This window comes from Rutidosis leptorrhynchoides, chromosome 3 (assembly GCF_046630445.1).
Source record: "Rutidosis leptorrhynchoides isolate AG116_Rl617_1_P2 chromosome 3, CSIRO_AGI_Rlap_v1, whole genome shotgun sequence".
Lineage (NCBI taxonomy): Eukaryota > Viridiplantae > Streptophyta > Magnoliopsida > Asterales > Asteraceae > Rutidosis > Rutidosis leptorrhynchoides.
The window spans coordinates 66,208,773-66,227,887 of record NC_092335.1 but is presented as its reverse complement, the minus strand read 5'-3'; the positions used below and the strand labels follow the sequence as shown (position 1 = coordinate 66,227,887).

General features: G+C 31.3%; 1 protein-coding gene across 1 annotated transcript; it reads right to left on the bottom strand.

Annotated features, from left to right (window-relative positions):
- Positions 1-6,500: 6,500 nt before the first annotated feature.
- LOC139896245 (uncharacterized) lies at positions 6,501-9,354 on the bottom strand. The gene is made up of 4 exons (XM_071878837.1): positions 9,098-9,354; positions 8,722-8,783; positions 7,646-7,844; positions 6,501-6,860 (listed from the first exon to the last, which is right to left on the bottom strand). The coding sequence occupies exons 1-4, from the start codon at positions 9,227-9,229 to the stop codon at positions 6,501-6,503; spliced, it is 753 nt and encodes a 250-aa protein (XP_071734938.1). The 5' UTR covers positions 9,230-9,354.
- Between the last annotated feature and the right edge of the window lie 9,761 nt (positions 9,355-19,115).

The following is a 19,115-nucleotide window of genomic DNA, read 5'->3' as shown; positions in this document are numbered from 1 at the left end:
AGACATGAGCACCGCATATCATCCTCAAACCGATGGACAAAGCGAACGTACAATTCAAACCTTAGAGGACATGTTACGAGCTTGCGTGGTTGATTTCGGAAAAGCTTGGGACAAGCACTTACCTCTCGCCGAGTTCTCTTACAACAATAGTTATCACGCGAGTATTAAAGCCGCACCCTTTGAAGCGCTATATGGCTGCAAATGTCGTTCACCTCTTTGTTGGGCCGAGGTAGGCGACGTGCAAATCACCGGACCCGAACTCATTCACGAAACCACCGAGAAAATCGTTCAAATCCGAGATAGGCTTAGGACGGCCCGAAGTCGTCAAAAGAGCTATACCGACAAACGACGCAACGATCTTGAATTTCAAGTCGGTGACCGAGTAATGTTAAAAGTCGCACCTTGGAAGGGTGTAATCCGTTTTGGGAAACGCGGGAAGCTAAATCCGCGGTATATTGGTCCTTTCGAAATCTTGGAGCGTATTGGAACCGTTGCTTATCGTTTAGATCTTCCGCCTCAATTGAACTCCGTTCATCCTACCTTCCATGTATCTAACTTGAAAAAGTGTCTTGCCGAACCCGATATCGTCATCCCTCTCGAAGAACTTACTATTGATGACAAACTTCATTTTGTGGAGGAACCGGTTGAAATTGTGGACACCTCCGTCAAGACATTGAAACAAAGCCGAATCCCGATTGTCAAGGTTCGTTGGAATGCCAAAAGAGGACCCGAGTTTACTTGGGAAAGACAAGATCAAATGCAAAGGAAGTATCCTCATCTATTCGTGAATTCGGAAACGCGAGATCTCGAGGAAGAAACAACGACTACTACGCCTACTTAAATTTCGGGACGAAATTTCTTTTAAGGAGTAGGTAATGTAACATCCCGCCTTTTTCCATTTATTTTTCCGTTATACTAATATAAAGTCCGTTATATGTTTATAACATCTCCCGTTGATACGCGTTTTAAATTATCTCGTTTAGGTAATTCCCGCACCCGAGCGAAAGTTGAGGGACTAAACTTGACAAGGGATCAAACCCTTGACTAGGTCAAAGGGTCAAACCCCTTTCACCCATTCATTTCATCTTCATCTCTCTCTCTTTCTCTCTAGCAAGAACACACACACCCAATTTCCAAATTCATTCAATCATCATCTAAATTCGATCTAGGAGGCTTACAACAAAATAAATTACATATTCGTGATCCTCTCTTCATCCTCTTCGTTTTGGTACCAACTTCATCTCATTTGGGTAACTTTCTAAAATCACTAGATTTTGTGTTCTTGATGTTTTTAACTTATAAAAGTGTTAATTAGTGTCTATGGCTCAAGTCTAACATGAATATGTAATTTGTATGCTCGATCTCGTTGTTTTAGTGTAACTAGCATGAACTTGAATTTTGGTGTGTTATTCTTGAATTTTGGATGATCATATGTTGTTAGATGTTAAAAGTTGATGTTTTAATTGTGTTACTAGCATCACTAGCTTCAATTTGATGTGTAGGTTGCCTTAGAAAAACTTCATGAACTTGATTATTGATTTTGGTGAATTTGGGTTAGGGTTTGATGAACTTGAAATGGACTTTTGATGCATTGAATGCCATGGATTATTATTGGTAAGTGTTTAGTTGGATTGTATGCTTGATTACCTTCGAAACGGCATATCATTCATGTAAATTGGTTGCCCGAATCATAAAATGCGTTTTTGGAACTTGAACTTTGATTATGAACGTTTAATTACGGTTTTTGGTTGTTGTAAGTGGAAGTTTGGTTGATGAATTGTGTTTAGTTGTATTCTTTGTCAAATTACCTTTCCAACGATATAAGGTGCGAGTTCTAAATGTTAGCGGTTTGTAATTTATGCTTGAAAGAGTTTTGATTTGGGACTTGAACAATTGAGACTGACCAGGTACCAGCGCACGGCTAATGCCGCGGCGCGGCCAGACTATGTCGCGGCGCGACATAAGCCTTGGTCAGGCTCTGACCACCATGTCCAAATTACGAAAAATGTTTGGCATACTACGGACCTCCGATTCACATGAAACTTGTTCTAACATGTTCATATATGATTAAAAACCTCAGAAAAATAGTTCGGAACCCGACCCGAACTTGTTGACTTTCGTTGACTTTGACCGACCAAAGTTTGACTTTTTGTCAAACTTAACCAAATGATTATGCAACCTTCCTAACTTATTTATATACTTGTATCTTGCATGAAACTTGGCAATTTGATTTCACATGCTAAATAATCGAGTCGTAACGAGCCATAGGACTAATTGAACATCTTTGACCTATCGTGTTTACCGTTATTGATACAACCTATTGTTTAGGTCAAGACTAGCATTGTTCTTTGCACACGTTTACTTGTCGAAGTACTTTACTACTCGTGCACTCAAGGTGAGATCATAGTCCCACTTTTACTCTTTTTGAACTTATATTGGGATGAGAAAACATAAACGATTCTTTTGAACTAAGTGAACACAAGAACGGGAAAACAAACATTCTACATACGAGTTTAGAACAAAATCCTCAATTCGATTATCATTAGTTACACTTGCCGGGTGTAAGCGAGAACTTATGTTATATGGCCATATGGGTTGACAACCCTCATCCTTGACGGTTCGCTACCGTCTACGGATGAAATATATTTTCGAGAATCAGTGTTTGTTCTAGCACTAAGTGATGGGGTATACAATGGAAGGAATGTTAAGCTTTGATAATTGGGTGCTCGTGAAACAAACTTTTGGAATGTATTACTATTATTTCATTGATGCAAATCTTGTGGTTCACTTGTACTTACTTACTTAAACCTATGATTTCACCAACGTTTTCGTTGACAGATTTCTATGTTTTTCTCAGGTCCTTGAACGATACATGATACATGCTTCCGCTCATTATTTGATACTTGCATTGGATGTCGAGTATATGTGCATTTCATGGAGCGTCTTTTGACTTTACTTTAAACCGTGTCGCCTAGATTTCATTCGTATTATAACGTTGTAACTTAACTATTGGTTGAACAATTCTTGTAAACTTTGGGAACAATCTTTATTTTGAAATGAAGGCGACATATTTTGGTCAAACTTTGTCTTAAAGACTTACGACCACGTAACGGGACCTAAGTAGACGGCGCCGTCAAACATGATTTGGTCGGGTCGCTACAAGTATGATGTATATTAGTTGTTTTAATGTTGTTTGGATGCGTAGAATTACTCGTTTGCTTATGATTTCGGTTTGTAAATTTTGGACAGCAGCATAATTCGTATTTTCTGACTTTGTAACTGATATGAATGTTAAAATAAATTACATAAATGAGTTCCTCTCATCAAGACATTAATTTTAGACTCCGGATTCATGTCGTTTCGATTCCCGGAGCCCTTGATATGCTTAATTTGGTTTTTGTTAAAGATTGAAAGGTGTTCTTGGCATGAACAAGGTTGGGTCCGACTTTGTGACCATCCTTGGTGTATTTAGGGTGTGTCATTTGGTTAGGACTGATGGTGAGACGAATTTTCATGTTCGGGTCACCTAAATCCGAGCCACGGTTCACCCGTTGTGCCCGAATTACTGTTTTGAGTAAATTGATTTTCCAAATGTTGTCATGGCTGATATCCACGACCTAGGGACTGTTCTTGGAGTGTTCTTGAGTTCATAATTGTGTCGGGTGGTTTGAGTAGGTGAAGTTGCATATGTGGCTTGCCCGAAACCGACACCCGGGGCTCAAGATACGACCCGATGAACTTTTAAACTTAAAAACTTATGGTTAATGATTTAACTTATGATAAAAATTATGGATTTCATTATTAATAAATTACTTTAGATAAAAGAAGTAATTATTATTATTTAAGACTTATGATATAAATATTTATTATATCATTTAATTATTAATTATAATTTAATTAACATTTTAATTAAACTTATGATTAATAATACTTTTATTATTAAAGGAAAATACTTATGATAAGTATTAACTTTATTTTTGAGAAATTATTATAAGACTTATAATAAAGAATAAATTATTATTTAATTATTATAAGACTTAATTATTATTTAATTATGATTTAATTATTAAATACTTATGATTTAATAATTTTAATTAGAAACTTATGATATAATTAATAATTCATTATTAATTTATAATACTTATGATATGATTTAAAGATTATTATTATTAATAATATTTATAATATGATTAATATTTAATTAATTAATTAAATACTTATGTTATACTAATTATAACATTTCAACTTATATTAACTTTAATAATTCATTTTATTTAATTAAACTTATGTTAAGACATTATTATACACTTTCGACTTTAATAAACATTATAACCTATGTTATTATTATAATTTACACTTTTCAAATTAATGTTGACTATGTTTGACCAATGTTGACTTTTGAGTTGACTTTCGGTTGACTTTGACTTTCAGTTGACTTCTGTTGACTTTCTAAATAAGGAAACTTTCCTAACTTCAAAACTTTCTAAAAATAGAAATTTCTAAATTTGGAAACTTTCCAAAAATAGAAACTTTCCTAAAATAGAAACTTTCCAAAAATAGAAACTTTCCTAAAATAGAAACTTTCCTAAAATAGAAACTTTCCTAAAATAGAAAACTTTCCAAAAATGGAAACCTGCTAAAAATAGAAAGCGTGTGTCCTTATGCTGTTCCAATCAAACCGATGCTTGCTGAGTAATGTTCTATGTCTACTTGCAACATGTACAATAGCTATCATACTAAGACTTGACCTAAGTTAGTTATTTATTTCGACCTGCTTTATTTAAAGGTCGGCGTTGTGATCTTTCTTGATCACTTTACTTTACTTGATGTTCGCTTGTTTGTGAGATTTCTTCAGTTGCTATTTAAGGTGAGTTATAGTCCCGTTTTTACATACTTTTCAAAGTATACTTTTTGGGATGTGATTACATGCATATTTTTATTTACGGTTAGACACAAGTAACAGTTAAATTTAATTATTCATTGTGAGTTGAACAAAAATATTCCCTAGTCTGGTAACTGTAATCATTGGTTTCTACCGGTGAACGCGAATCCTACGGATAGATCTATCGGGTTTGACAACCCCATTTCGAGCTAGTCGCGCTAGCAATTTATAATTGGAATGTTTAGTACTTCGTAATTTGTTGTAGATACACTGTCCAAGTGTATATTTTTATTGTGTTTGGCAAGGGTAAATAAAGGGTTAAGTGGTTACCAGGTGGCTCATTGATAATGGAATAATGTTTAATGTTTTCTAACATTTTTAAATCTTGTGGTCTAAAGTTTACTTATTTATTTAAACCTATAATTCACTCAACCTTTGTGTTGACAGTTTACTTGCATGTTTTCACAGGTACTTGAGTTATTTGATGCTTCCGCTGTCGTTAGAAGAGTCTGCATGCATTTGGGCAGATTTTATGAAACTATTTATGAAACTTAAGTTTGCATTCTATTTTGGATAATTTAAATTGTGGGTTTGTTGGCAATGTTTTGTGTCAACTTTTGGTTCATTACTATGGTTGGTTGATTTTAAACTACTTAATTGGGTTTGTTTCCTTTTTGGGCAACATTTTGAAATAAAAGAATGCAACTTTGTTTATTTAATTCATTTAAGTCCGATCAAGCTATGGGACCAACTGACGGATCCGTTAAGTGTTTTGACGGGGTCGTCACACCAGTTACTTAAAATAAAATAATATTTTATCACATTTATATAGTTGTATTCATTGTTTCAGTTTTTTTTTCTTCACGATTTATTTAGGTCAGTTTGTTTAGTTCTGAACTTTTTGGAAGTAAAACTAAAACTTGTTAAAACCGATTTTAAAATTCAAAACCGAAATTAAATAAAAACTAATACACTAAAATTGAAACACCATATAATAAAAAAAAAAAAAAAATACTCAAAGTATCATAAATAATAATTTTGAATTCGACTTTTAGTTTTAAAGTCGGTGTGCACTAAAATCGAACCGGAAACAAAATTCAAATTCGATTTTTTAATTCGATTGAATTTGTAGATTTCACGATTTGAAAACAAATATTAAACACCTAACTGATAATTGAATGCATAACAGCATAACTTGAAATAATAAAAAGTTCCTAATGTGTTAAAAGTTTCTTAACCACTAAAAACAACAAGACTACAAGTTTAAAGGATCAAAACTGCTAACATAATAGTGAGAGGTCTTTTGTATATTTTGGGTTTTTGAGAGGTACAAAACGTAGATGGTAGTTTCGTCATCCTTTCCTAGCTGGCAACGCCTCAGTGGATTAGTTTGTACAGTCAACACATTAAACAATTGCTGACTTGTTTTCCCCATACGACGCCGTTTGCTGAGGTCATGCAATGCCCCCATCTTTATTATTATTTTCAGAATCATTTTATAAGGCTAAAGATTACTGTATTTCAAAATCAGAAACATATAATCTCTCAACATTTTCATTTTTCAGCAAACATAAATAATTAGGTTTGTAACACAAATTCAATTACAACATTATAACCTTCATTTCTTTGTTTCACGTTGAACAGCTCGTGGGACAAATGTCACTCCACGAATATGACGACGACCAAAACTGATATTTGAAGGAGTAGAATCTGAAGTGGTTAACTTGGAAACGGCTGAAACAAGCCCATTAAGTGTTTCTTCTTCTATTTGCATTGCACTTGATTCTTCTCTATTTTCTTTGGTAAGTGCCACATGGCGTTGTTTGCGTTGATTTTTCTTCGCCCTATCTTTTTTTGACGGTTGGGCCTTTTTAAAGAACTCAAATGAAGAAGGGAAGTTATGTTTGTCCATGAGATGTTGATGCCGACTCTTGTGGCTTTTGAGCTTTAAACCACATCCATCAACAAGGCATTCATACTGTTTCATAAAACATGTGTTAAATGCTGCAACTTACTTTACCAATTTGATAGAGATATCTTAGTGGGAGCAAAATGGGCAGGTCTAAACAGGTCATTATTGGCTTTTGGTACTAATCAGAGTATCAGACCTGATCGATTTGAGTTCGGTTACCTATTTTCCAAACTTTAGAACTATAATATTTCAATTCTTTTTTTAGAAAGGCAAATACTTACACCTCCACAACCTATCACAAATATGTCTATCTCGGGACTTGAACCCCCAACCTCGTGATTAAAAGGCCATTTGGTACACTATTTCAATTCTAATATTTCATATTTAATGAAACGACTTGTGAGATTTAAACATTATGAAAGTACACTTTGGATGACCTTCACCCATTTGTCCCATTTCCTATTCAGCTTTTTTATCTTAGATTTTACCCAACTTTCCCATTGGAGAAACATAACAGCCAGATTTGAACCATTCATATCTAAACGGGTCAATATTGCCACCTTTAAGATTTTGTGACATGTGATCGTGCAATGTGATTATCGTGTCAACCATAATTACAAATATTATATTGATGATATTATACTATGAATAAAACATAGGAGGTTTCATACATAATTTTTTTTTTAAGTTTGGACAACTTTGACCCATTTCCTCGTCAGACATAAAAATAACCTGCATTAAGTCATTCGTATGAAGACACATTGGGCAAGACAGGGGAAAAGGGTTCCTAAGCAAGTTAAATAATATATAAGTAATATATAAATCTTGAAATGCAATTAGATGAAAGTTACCATAGCATAACCCCGATCAACTTTTGCTTGGAAAAATGAATCATGTGCCTCAGACACGTGTATGCTAAGTAGACGAGACGTGGGGTATACTCTAGAGCAGACAGAGCAAGAAGCAGTATGTCGTGCATTGTAATGGTCTTCAAACTCAGCCAAGGATCTCAAATGTGCTCCACAACCAACAATTGGACAAAACACTTCACTACTTCAACAAAATAGTCATGTGGTAAAAAGTAATGCATTAAGTTGTTTACAAGCTTCATACAAGTTAATAGTTAAACAATTTCTTTTAGATGCACGATTATCAAAAGGTCATTCTTGATCCTGAAATACTGACTTAACTCATTCTGTCTTTTACACTAGGGAAAGGAATTAGTACATCTAAAAGTGGATCTTTAACAAAAATAAGCATGCTTAGACTCACAGTAAGTATCTCAAGGACTTATACATTGAATGAAAGCATGCCCAATTCAGGTCAGTCTTTCACTGGACTTGTTGGGTGGTTAATGTAACATTGTAACATATTACAAATATTCTAGTTATGTTATTTATGCGATTTATAAAAGCTATCATTTCACATCCACTATCTTATCACATGTTGCTACAAGCATCCAATACCGTACAGTCTACTAAGAGCTAAAGTAACTAGCCTCATAGCAACTAAAAAATAGTTTTCTCGTATGATGAAGGCTAGTTAATTTCAGCTAAAAAGAGAGGAAGATAAAACTTGAGTAAAGTGATTTACATCATCTACAATCTAGTGCGAATCATCCGTCAAAAGCTAATCATGTGAGCTAGTGACGCTTACATACAGTTAATTATCATCTAATCAAATATAATTACAACGTGTATGGTAAATTAGCAGCTAAACGTATCATGTTCTTCAATCTTCATTACAAATTATTATATTCAGATACCGTGATTTTCAGACGTAAGCCAAAAACATAATCTAGTTCATCAGACTTCACAGCCTTCATTAGTATTAAATATATATGTATAATAATTAAGGTTTGTTAAACATATATGCCAAGATAAACATATTAACATGAAAAACTTAAATTAAAAATGTCCAATAGTACCTGGCCTCGTCTTCCAGATTTCTAAGCTGTTGTTTCTCCTCTTCGCTAATATCCAACGCAATCTGAACATCAATACGAAAGATTAATATCTTAAACAATTTTAATTTATCAGCTAGCAGCTAAATGAAAAATGGCAACCTAAATTAACATGTTAGCCTTCTCACAAATCACAAATACATTTCATCTTTCTTACTGTACTAGTAAGTACTAAATAGTTATTGATTAGGCAGTATCCAATAAACAACAAATTTTAAGAACATTTCAGATGTATGAGTAAGCAGATATACAGATAAAAGTGTCAAACTCGTCGAAATTAAATCCTTGATATGAATTAATATATAAACCCTAAAACGCGAAGTGAATAAAAAGGACGAACCTGTTTAGCAAGAAGTTCGCGTTCGATATTTCCAGAAGCGAAAAATGGATCGTCTGGGCTGATCCGACGAAGAACTGGAAACCATGAATTGAATTCTTGCTGTGTTTGTAGATTATCATCCACCATCATCATGTTCTTTGTGTTGTAAATTTTAAAAGTGAGAGATGAGTTGATAAAGTTAACTGCTTCTACCAATTTCTTCTACGATTTGAGAATTCGATGATTTTTCAAACCGCCTAATTATCTGGTTTCGGGTCCGGATTTACGAGCCGGGCCAAATATGCCCCCGATCTGTAACGTCTCTGTTAGTTAGATTTTTATTTTTATTTTGGAGAAAAACCCTCCTATGAATGGGCACATTATCTACCCCATAGAAAGGTAAAATGTCAAGTAATCAAGCTCCGAGCACGAGACCTGATATCGGATTAATTGCGCATTATGCGCACTCTCTAGTCACACTCTCTTTTTTAAATAATTTAACATAGCCAATAATTAAACTCGGGTGGTGTACTTCATTGGGCAATTCGGTAGCCACACTGTCACGACCGAAAATTTTCGACCAAATTTAAACTTAATCTTTATATGATAACACTATTCCAACATGATAAGCAATGAATTTTGACAAGTTTTAAAACTTTTGAAATGAGTTTTATACAAACAATTAACCACTCATTTGTCCGACGATTCACGAACTACTAATTGTAGATATATATGTATATATAACTATATATATATATATATATATATATATATATATATATATATATATATATATATATAATAACTTGAAATGATATTATACGATATAATTGTTATAATTAAATATGTAAAATAATATATGATATAATAAAACTTATTAAAATATATATACATATAATTTCTGCTTTAATACTTTCTTGTAACCAATAGCTTTTAAAAAACATCAAAGATTTGTTTCATGTTTTCAAAGCTCAGGTCCATAAGTGGGGATTCTTTACCGTCACTATTACATACCATTTGAAAACTTCATTTTTTATATTTGTATATTTTTTTTTACATATCTTTTTATAAATCTCAACTTTAATTTTAATAATAAAATAATATATTATTTTTATATCTACTCATTTAATCAAATGTGGTTTTAACTATGACAAAACCGTCGACATAACATTGCAAATGTGAGACTAGTGAAATTTCTTTTAATTGCATGTGGGATATTTATAATTATATTATTAGTGCATGATTGATGATTGATTGGAGTACAATATCTATATATCTTTGTCTAGTCAAAAACTATGAAACACATATTACGCGTACAAACTTTATATTACGAACTTATTAGTTTCATATATATTTAATATATTTAATGACGTACTAAAAATTTATTGTACAACGTATTTTTATAAAGTATTGATATATACTTAAAAGTTTTGAATACATTTATTAAAAAGTAACACTTGTCGTCTTTCCTTTCGATTTTATTAAACGAATTGAATAACAAACTTACATTTCTCAAAAGAATTAGGACGGGGGTTGGTAAATAAATTAAGTAAATTAAAGTTTTACATTAGTTAATAAAATACTTATCTTTTCATTTTAACTAGAAATTTTTATATATTACATTTTGATGGTACGTATATCCTACATCGAACGTATATAGTAATTTTATAAATAAACGAAGCTTTTTACAACGACTTTTATAAAGCTTAAGACCAAAATAAATATATGTATTCAAATATAAAAAGGGGAATTTTTATTCATATTTTTACCCGTCAATTATTAGCAACAGAGCACGAAATACTAGTCCGTGAAAACAGGGAGTCCAAAAGAAAACAAAATGATGGCGGCTTTTATAATTTAACACGTTTGTATAATAATATAATATAATAACAATATAATAATAATAATAATAATAATAATAATAATAATAATAATAATAATAATAATAATAATAATAATAATAATATACGTAGTAATTCTTAAATCAACTCCATGATTGAATTATCCTATTACTAAATACAAGTGGGTTTGATAGACTCCCATTGGTCCACATGACACCTTCCCCCTCACAAAGGCTACTGCTCATCGATGCATCCCATTTTAAACCACAAAAATTTACCTGAACCAAAAGGAAAAAAGAAAATGAATCAGTTGCCCCTCTCCCATCCCTCTTGCCCATCCATCTTGCCCATCCCTCTCTGACTCAACTCTCCCATCTTATCTTCATCCGATTTCTTCCACCCACACACCTATCATCACTCCCAATTCATCTTTCCATCTATCTCTAAAACCAACCAACAAAAAATGGCGGTTCCAACAATGAATCTGAAATTGATAGTGCCAGGGAGTAGATAATCAAACACAAGGTTCTTACTCATACTTCTTTGTATATAAATTTTAGTGTTTTCCTATTGATTTTGTGTTATTTGATTTTTGTATCTTAAATTTAGATTCTGTTTCATTTTCTATTTCATATCGATGATGCTGATATCGCTCCTAAAACTGTCGAAAATTTTCGTCAGTTTTGTACCGGAGAATATAGGTTTATCTTTTTATTTATTTTATTTGTATTTATATTCATATCTGTGTATTTGTGTAACTTGAATCAGTCAATTAATTTGTCATCTTCATATATTTAGTAGTTTTGGTGTTTGTTTATTAAATAATAAGTTAGTTCCCTGGTATGACCTTAATTTCAATTGTTGATGTGCAGAAAAGTTGGACTACCTGGTGGATACTAAGGTTGCAATTTCATAGGATTATCAAGGATTTTATGATTCAAGCTGTTGATTTTCTCAAGGTTGATTTTTTTCCATTCTCTCATGATTATGTTTTCACATTCAATTTGTTTTTGTTGTCAAATGTCAGTAGGTCCTCATACTTTGACAAGATGCCTCTGTGTAACCTACATAGGAAAGGTATCACTTGTTATTTCTAATTTATAAGAGGCCCTGTTATTTGTTTATATCAGGAAGTTGTTAAGAGGTTAGTCTCTACCTATCATAATCATAATTTGAAATTATAATAATATGAACTATGATGTTATTATAGACATTTTAATGTTCATATTCATCAAGATTATACTGTACAATTAGTGATGGTTGATTTGGTATTATATCTATGTTATATGGTTTCATGTTGTAGTGACCTGAACTTTTCCATGTTTATATATATTAATTGAGATTGATATTTACATGACTAAATGTTTCCAACATGTTAAGCAATCAAACTTGTTAAGACTTGATTAAATGAAATAAGTTTCATATAGACAATTGATCACCCAAGTTGACCGGCGATTCACGAACGTTACAAAATTGTAAAAACTACATGTTGTGGTATATATAGACATATATATATGGTTGACATGAGATTATGATGAGAAAGTATCTCACTAAGTATATTAACAATGTGTGATATACATAAGAAATGAGATTACTAAGTTAAGAAACTTGAAATGATATATATAACGATTATCATTATGATAACGTCTACTAAATATATATGTATCATATTAAGATATTGATACACTATATTTAACATGATAAAATGATATTTAAATATATCATTAAGTGTGTTAACAATGAACTACATATGTAAAAACAAGACTACTAACTCAAGAATTACGAAACGAGACTTATATGTAACGATTATCGTTGTAACGATATTTTAATGTATATATCATATTAAGAGATATTCATACATCATAATATCATGATAATATAATAATTTAACATCTCATTTGATATAATAAACATTGGGTTAACAACATTAATTGAGATCGTTAACTTAAAGGTTTCAAAACAACACTTACATGTAACGACTAACGAAGACTTAACGACTCCATTAGAATGTATATACATGTTATTTTTTGATATGTATTCTTACACTTTTGAAAGACTTCAAGACACATATCAAAGTACTTCTACTTAACAAAAATGCTTACAATTACATCCTCGGTCAGTTTCATCAACAATTCTACTCGTATGCACCCGTATTCGTACTCGTACAATACACAGCTTTTAGATGTATGTACTATTGGTATATACACTCTAATGATCAGCTCTTAGCAGCCCATGTGAGTCACCTAACACATGTGGGAACCATCATTTGGCAACTAGCATGAAATATCTCATAAAATTACAAAAATATGAGTAATCATTCATGACTTATTTACATGAAAACAAAATTACATATCCTTTATATCTAATCCATATACCAACGACCAAAAACACCTACAAACACTTTCATTCTTCAATTTTCTTCATCTAATTGATCTCTCTCAAGTTCCATCTTCAAGTTCTAAGTGTTCTTCATAAATTCCATAAGTATAGTTTCATAAAAATCAAGAATACTTCCAAGTTTGCAAGTCTACTTCCAAACTTTCTAATCCATTCCAAGTAATCATATAAGATCAAGGAACCTTTGTTATTTATAGTAGGTTATCTTTCTAATTCAAGGTAATATTCATATTCAAACTTTGATTCAATTTCTACAACTATAACAATCTTATTTCGAGTGAAAATCTTACTTGAACTGTTTTCGTGTCATGATTCTGTTTCAAGAACTTTCAAGCCATCAAAGGATCCTTTGAAGCTAGATCTATTTTTCTCATTTCCAGTAGTTTTATCCAGAAAACTTGAGGTAGTAATGATGTTCATAACATCATTCGATTCATACATATAAAGCTATCTTATTCGAAGGTTTAAACTTGTAATCACTAGAACATAGTTTAGTTAATTCTAAACTTGTTTGCAAACAAAAGTTAATCCTTCTAACTTGACTTTTAAAATCAAATAAACACATGTTCTATATCTATATGATATGCTAACTTAATGATTTAAAACCTGGAAACACGATGAACACCATAAAATCGGATATACGCCGTCGTAGTGAAACCGGGGGCTGTTTTGGTTTGGATAATTAAAAACTATGATAAACTTTGATTTAAAAGTTGTTCTTCTGGGAAAATGATTTTTCATATGAACATGAAACTATATCCAAAAATCAAGGTTAAACTCAAAGTGGAAGTATGTTTTCTAAAATGGTCATCTAGACGTCGTTCTTTCGACTGAAATGACTACCTTTACAAAAATGACTTGTAACTTATATTTCCGACTATAAACCTATATTTTTTCTGTTTAGATTCATAAAATAGAGTTCAATATGAAACCATAGCAATTTGATTCACTCAAAACGGATTTAAAATGAAGAAGTTATGGGTAAAACAAGATTGGATATTTTTGATCTTTTTAGCTACGGGAAATGTTTAACAAATCTATACAAATCATATCCTAGCTAACTTATATTGTATTATACATGTATTCTAATATATTATGTAATCTTGGGATACCATAGACACGTATGCAAATGTTTTGACATATCATATCGACCCATGTATATATATATTATTTGGAACAACCATAGACACTCTATATGCAGTAATGTTGGAGTTAGCTATACAGGGTTAAGGTTGATTCCAAAAATATATATACTTTGAGTTGTGATCTAGCCTGAGACGTGTATACACTGGGTCGTGGATTGATTCAAGATAATATATATCGATTTATTTCTGTACATCTAACTGTGGACAACTAGTTGTAGGTTACTAATGAGGACAGCTGACTTAATACACTCAAATTTTTAAAACATAATAAAAATGGTTGTAATTATATTTTGATCATACTTTGATATATATGTACATATTTGTATAGGTTAGTGAATCGATCCGTGGCCAAGTCTTATTTCCGAGGAAGGAAATATCTGTGAAAGTGAGTTATAGTCCCACTTTTAAAATCTAATATTTTTTGGATGAGAATACATGCAGGTTTTATAAATGATTTACAAAATAGACACAAGTACGTGAAACTACATTCTATGGTTGAATTATCGAAATCAAATATGCCCCTTTTTATTAAGTCTGGTAATCTAAGAATTAGGGAACAGACACCCTAATTGATGCGAACCCTAAAGATAGATCTATTGGGCCTAACAAACCTCATCCAAAGTACCGGATGCTTTAGTGCTTCGAAATTTATATCAAATCCGAAGGGTGTCCCGGAATGATTGGGATATTCTTATATATGCATCTTGTTAATGTCGGTTACCAGGTGTTCACCATATGAATGATTTTTATCTCTATGTATGGGATGTGTATTGAAATATGAAATCTTGTGGTCTATTGTTACGATTTGATATATATAGGTTAAACCTATAACTCACCAACATTTTTGTTGACGTTTAAAGTATGTTTATTCTCAGGTGAATACTAAGAGCTTCCGCTGTTGCATACTAAAATAAGGACAAGATTTGGAGTCCATGTTTGTATGATATTGTGTAAAAACTGCATTCAAGAAATATATGTCGATGTAATATATTTCTATTGTAAACCATTATGTAATGGTCGTGTGTAAACAGTATATTTTAGATTATCATTACTTGATAATCTACGTAATGTTTTTAAAACCTTTATTGATAAAATAAAGGTTATGGTTGTTTTAAAAATGAATGCAGTCTTTGAAAAAAGTCTCATATAGAGGTCAAAATCTTGCAACGAAATCAATTAATATGGAACGTTTATAATCAATATGAACAGGACATTTCACATGTTCAGTTTTTAATATGACACTTATAACAACCCTCACTTTTCGACATCCGATTTTACTAAAATACGTAGAGTTGTTATATACGAATAAATTTAACGTTGACCGAATAAACGTACGCTTAAAATAAATAATATAATTATAAATATTATAAATAAGATTATGATATATAATATAACATAATTACATCAATGAATATATATATAATATTTATATTACTTTTGTTATTTAGTTAATAGTTTATATAATTAACTAAATAATAAATAATATTATAACATTTATAAAACTAATAAAAACTAAAAATTAATAATCATAAATTTTAATTTTTATAAAAACTAAATATAATAATAATTTTTTAATAATTAAACAAATATAGAAATAAAATGTTAAATGTTCTTAGAAATATATTAAACAAATTTTTTTTAGAATTTTATACAAAAAAAAAATCAAAACTATATCTACTTTTAATAAATAAATACAAAAATACAAACTACTTTTTCTTTTAAGATTTACTTTTAATAAAAATACAAACTACTTTTCTTTTAAGATTTACTTTTAATAAAAATACAAACTACTTTTTCTTATTTTAACTTTTAAGATTTACTTTTAATAAAAATACAAACTACTTTTTCTTATTTTAACTTTTAAGATTTACTTTTAATAAAAATACAAAATACTTTTTCTTATGTTAACTTTTAAGATTTTACTTTTAATAAAAATACAAACTACTTTTTCTTATTTTAACTTTTAAGATTTTACTTTTAATAAAAATACAAACTTCTTTTTCTTATTTTAACTTTTAATATTTACTTTTAATAAAAATACAAAATACTTTTTCTTATTTTAACTTTTAAGATTTTACTTTTAATAAAAATACAAACTACTTTTTCTTATTTTAACTTTTAAGATTTTACTTTTAATAAAAATACAAACTACTTTTTATTATTTTAACTTTTAAGATTTACTTTTAATAAAAATACAAAATACTTTTTCTTATTTTAACTTTTAAGATTTACTTATTTTATTTTAATTTTTTTTTACCTAACATTTTCAACTATAAATACCACATACATTTCTCATTTCAAACTTACACCTTAATCTCTCATTTCTCTCTTAAAGAACTACTTCTAGTTGATATCTCGGTCACTTACTTGCTTTACTTTCCTTTCTTGCGTGGAATACTTCAACTGCTATTTAAGGTGAGTTTCATTTGCTCCCTTTTTAATTGCTTTACAATTTACATTTTTGGGCTGAGAATACATGCGCTGTTTTATAACTATTTTATGAAATGAATACAAACACTAAAACTGATTTTGCGTGATTTTCATTTGCTCCCCTTTTACTCTTTACATTTTTGGGGCTGAGAATAATGCAAATGTTTTATTAACTGTTTTACAATAATTATATGCGTGAGTTTCATTACTCCCTTTTTATATATATTTTTGGGCTGAGAATACATGCGATGTTTTATAAATGTTTTACGAAATAGGCACAAGTACTAAAACTAATTCTACGTGGGTTAGAATCAAAAATCCCCTAGCTTGGTAACTTTAACTATTGGTTTATGAACTGGTAGGCGCGAATCCTAGAGATAGATCTATCGGGTCTTACACCCCCACCCAGATGTTGTTCTAGTCACTACTAAACTAGAAGAACGGGTGTTTAGTACTTCGAGGTTAACGTAACGCACTTGATTCGGTGCAAATATTATTATAACTCAGGGGTACACACTCTTGTTAAGGCTAGTTACCGGGTGCCCACAACTTATAGAATGCTTTTATACACTTGCTAGTGTACGGATATTTATGAAACTGAAATCTTGTGGCCTATTATTATAATGGAAATGATTGATTTTGATAAACTAATGAACTCACCAACCTTTTTGGTTGACACTTTAAGCATGTTTTGTCTCAGGTGACGAATAAGATGATTGCCATGATTGCTACCTGATGAATTGAATGCTGCTACATGGAGTCTTCATTTCATTACATTTACTTTACATTAAGACTATTATTATTATTTCAGTTTAAATTTGATGTAAAACTTTTAATGCTTCCGCTGTTTTATTAATAAATGTTTTATTCAAAACGTCTCATATAGAGTCGTTCTCGTTTATACAACTGTGATTTGATATAATTAGTCACAAATACCCTAGGCCCTATTTTGGGGGTGTGACAGATTGGTATCAGAGCAGGTTGTTGTAGAGAACCAGGATTGCATTTTATGTGTGCCTTATACAATTAGGTACCTTAGCAATGTAGGACTACAACTTTCCTTGACCATAGTGCCTTTAATTGTTGCATTTAATTGATAAATGCTACACTATACCTTAGAAACTATACTTAAATCTTAAGATTATAACATACACGATAATGTGAAATTACTTGAACGTCAACGCTACTTAAGGCCTAGGGTGATCCTTGGTACCACTATGGGACGCTTGTGGATTTCGAATGCCAAACTTAGATTTTGGTCGAGAATTCCTGGGCCAACCGGTAATAATTGATCATTCAAGTGACTCAGCGGTGGCATAGATGTTTGGGTATGGTGCACAATATCAAACTTGACTATAGTGATCATACAACACTTAGTCACTTACGCACTTAATAAGTGGTGAACTTATTAAGAACAACTCACTTAGTCATCTATCCTGGTTTTGTGTATTACATATGTATTACATGAAATATTATCCAAGATTTTTGAAACTCCTATAATTCATACTCAAACGTATATAACTCCCTGTTATATCACGTACCTATATGCCTTATGCCTTTATGCATCGGTTTGCGAACCGGGAAATGTCATTGGGTTATCACAGTATACGAATTGAAAGTCTTTAATCGAAAGATTATTAGATTACATACTTATCATTTTATAATCTCGACATGTCATACTGCCATTATTGGAGTATAGACAAATCATATCTTAGCATATCTATTCCCAATAGACCTTGTCTAACACTTTTCCTAAATTTCCTCCGTAAATTACAGAAATCTTTCTGCTATATATACGTATTCAAGGAGACGAATATATCATTCAATATTCAACACCCATTTCATATCAAACCCTATTCCAAACACATAATATGGATTTCTCACCTGATTCCTCAAGTTCTTCTAGCTCCAAAGATAGCGTGACAGGAGCACACCCACCGATCAATTACCGTGATTTCTTTAGAAAATGGGGATGGGTTCGCGAAATACTCACCCTATGGAGAAATGAAGAAGGTACTCCTTATCATGAGCCAAACTTACCACCAAACGTCGGAGTACTCGATCCGCTTACCGGCGAACCTGTTCGCAATACCGTTTTCACTCTTTTCACAAGGATTTTCCGCCTCGAAGGTCGACTCGATGTAACCAACGACAATATTCGTCCTCTACTCCCGAATTCTAACCAGAAAGGGTTATTAGAAGAAGTTAGAAGACTTCGAACTAAAT

What these genes read in the sequence shown, in the direction of transcription:
- LOC139896245 (XM_071878837.1), bottom strand. Translation starts at nt 9,229, where the DNA reads ATGATGATGGTGGATGATAATCTACAAACACAGCAAGAATTCAATTCA. An exon ending in GCGAACTTCTTGCTAAACAG is followed by an intron (nt 8,784 to 9,097) that starts GTTCGTCCTTTT and finishes ATTGATGTTCAG; the next exon opens with ATTGCGTTGGATATTAGCGA. An exon ending in AATCTGGAAGACGAGGCCAG is followed by an intron (nt 7,845 to 8,721) that starts GTACTATTGGAC and finishes TTGTTGAAGTAG; the next exon opens with TGAAGTGTTTTGTCCAATTG.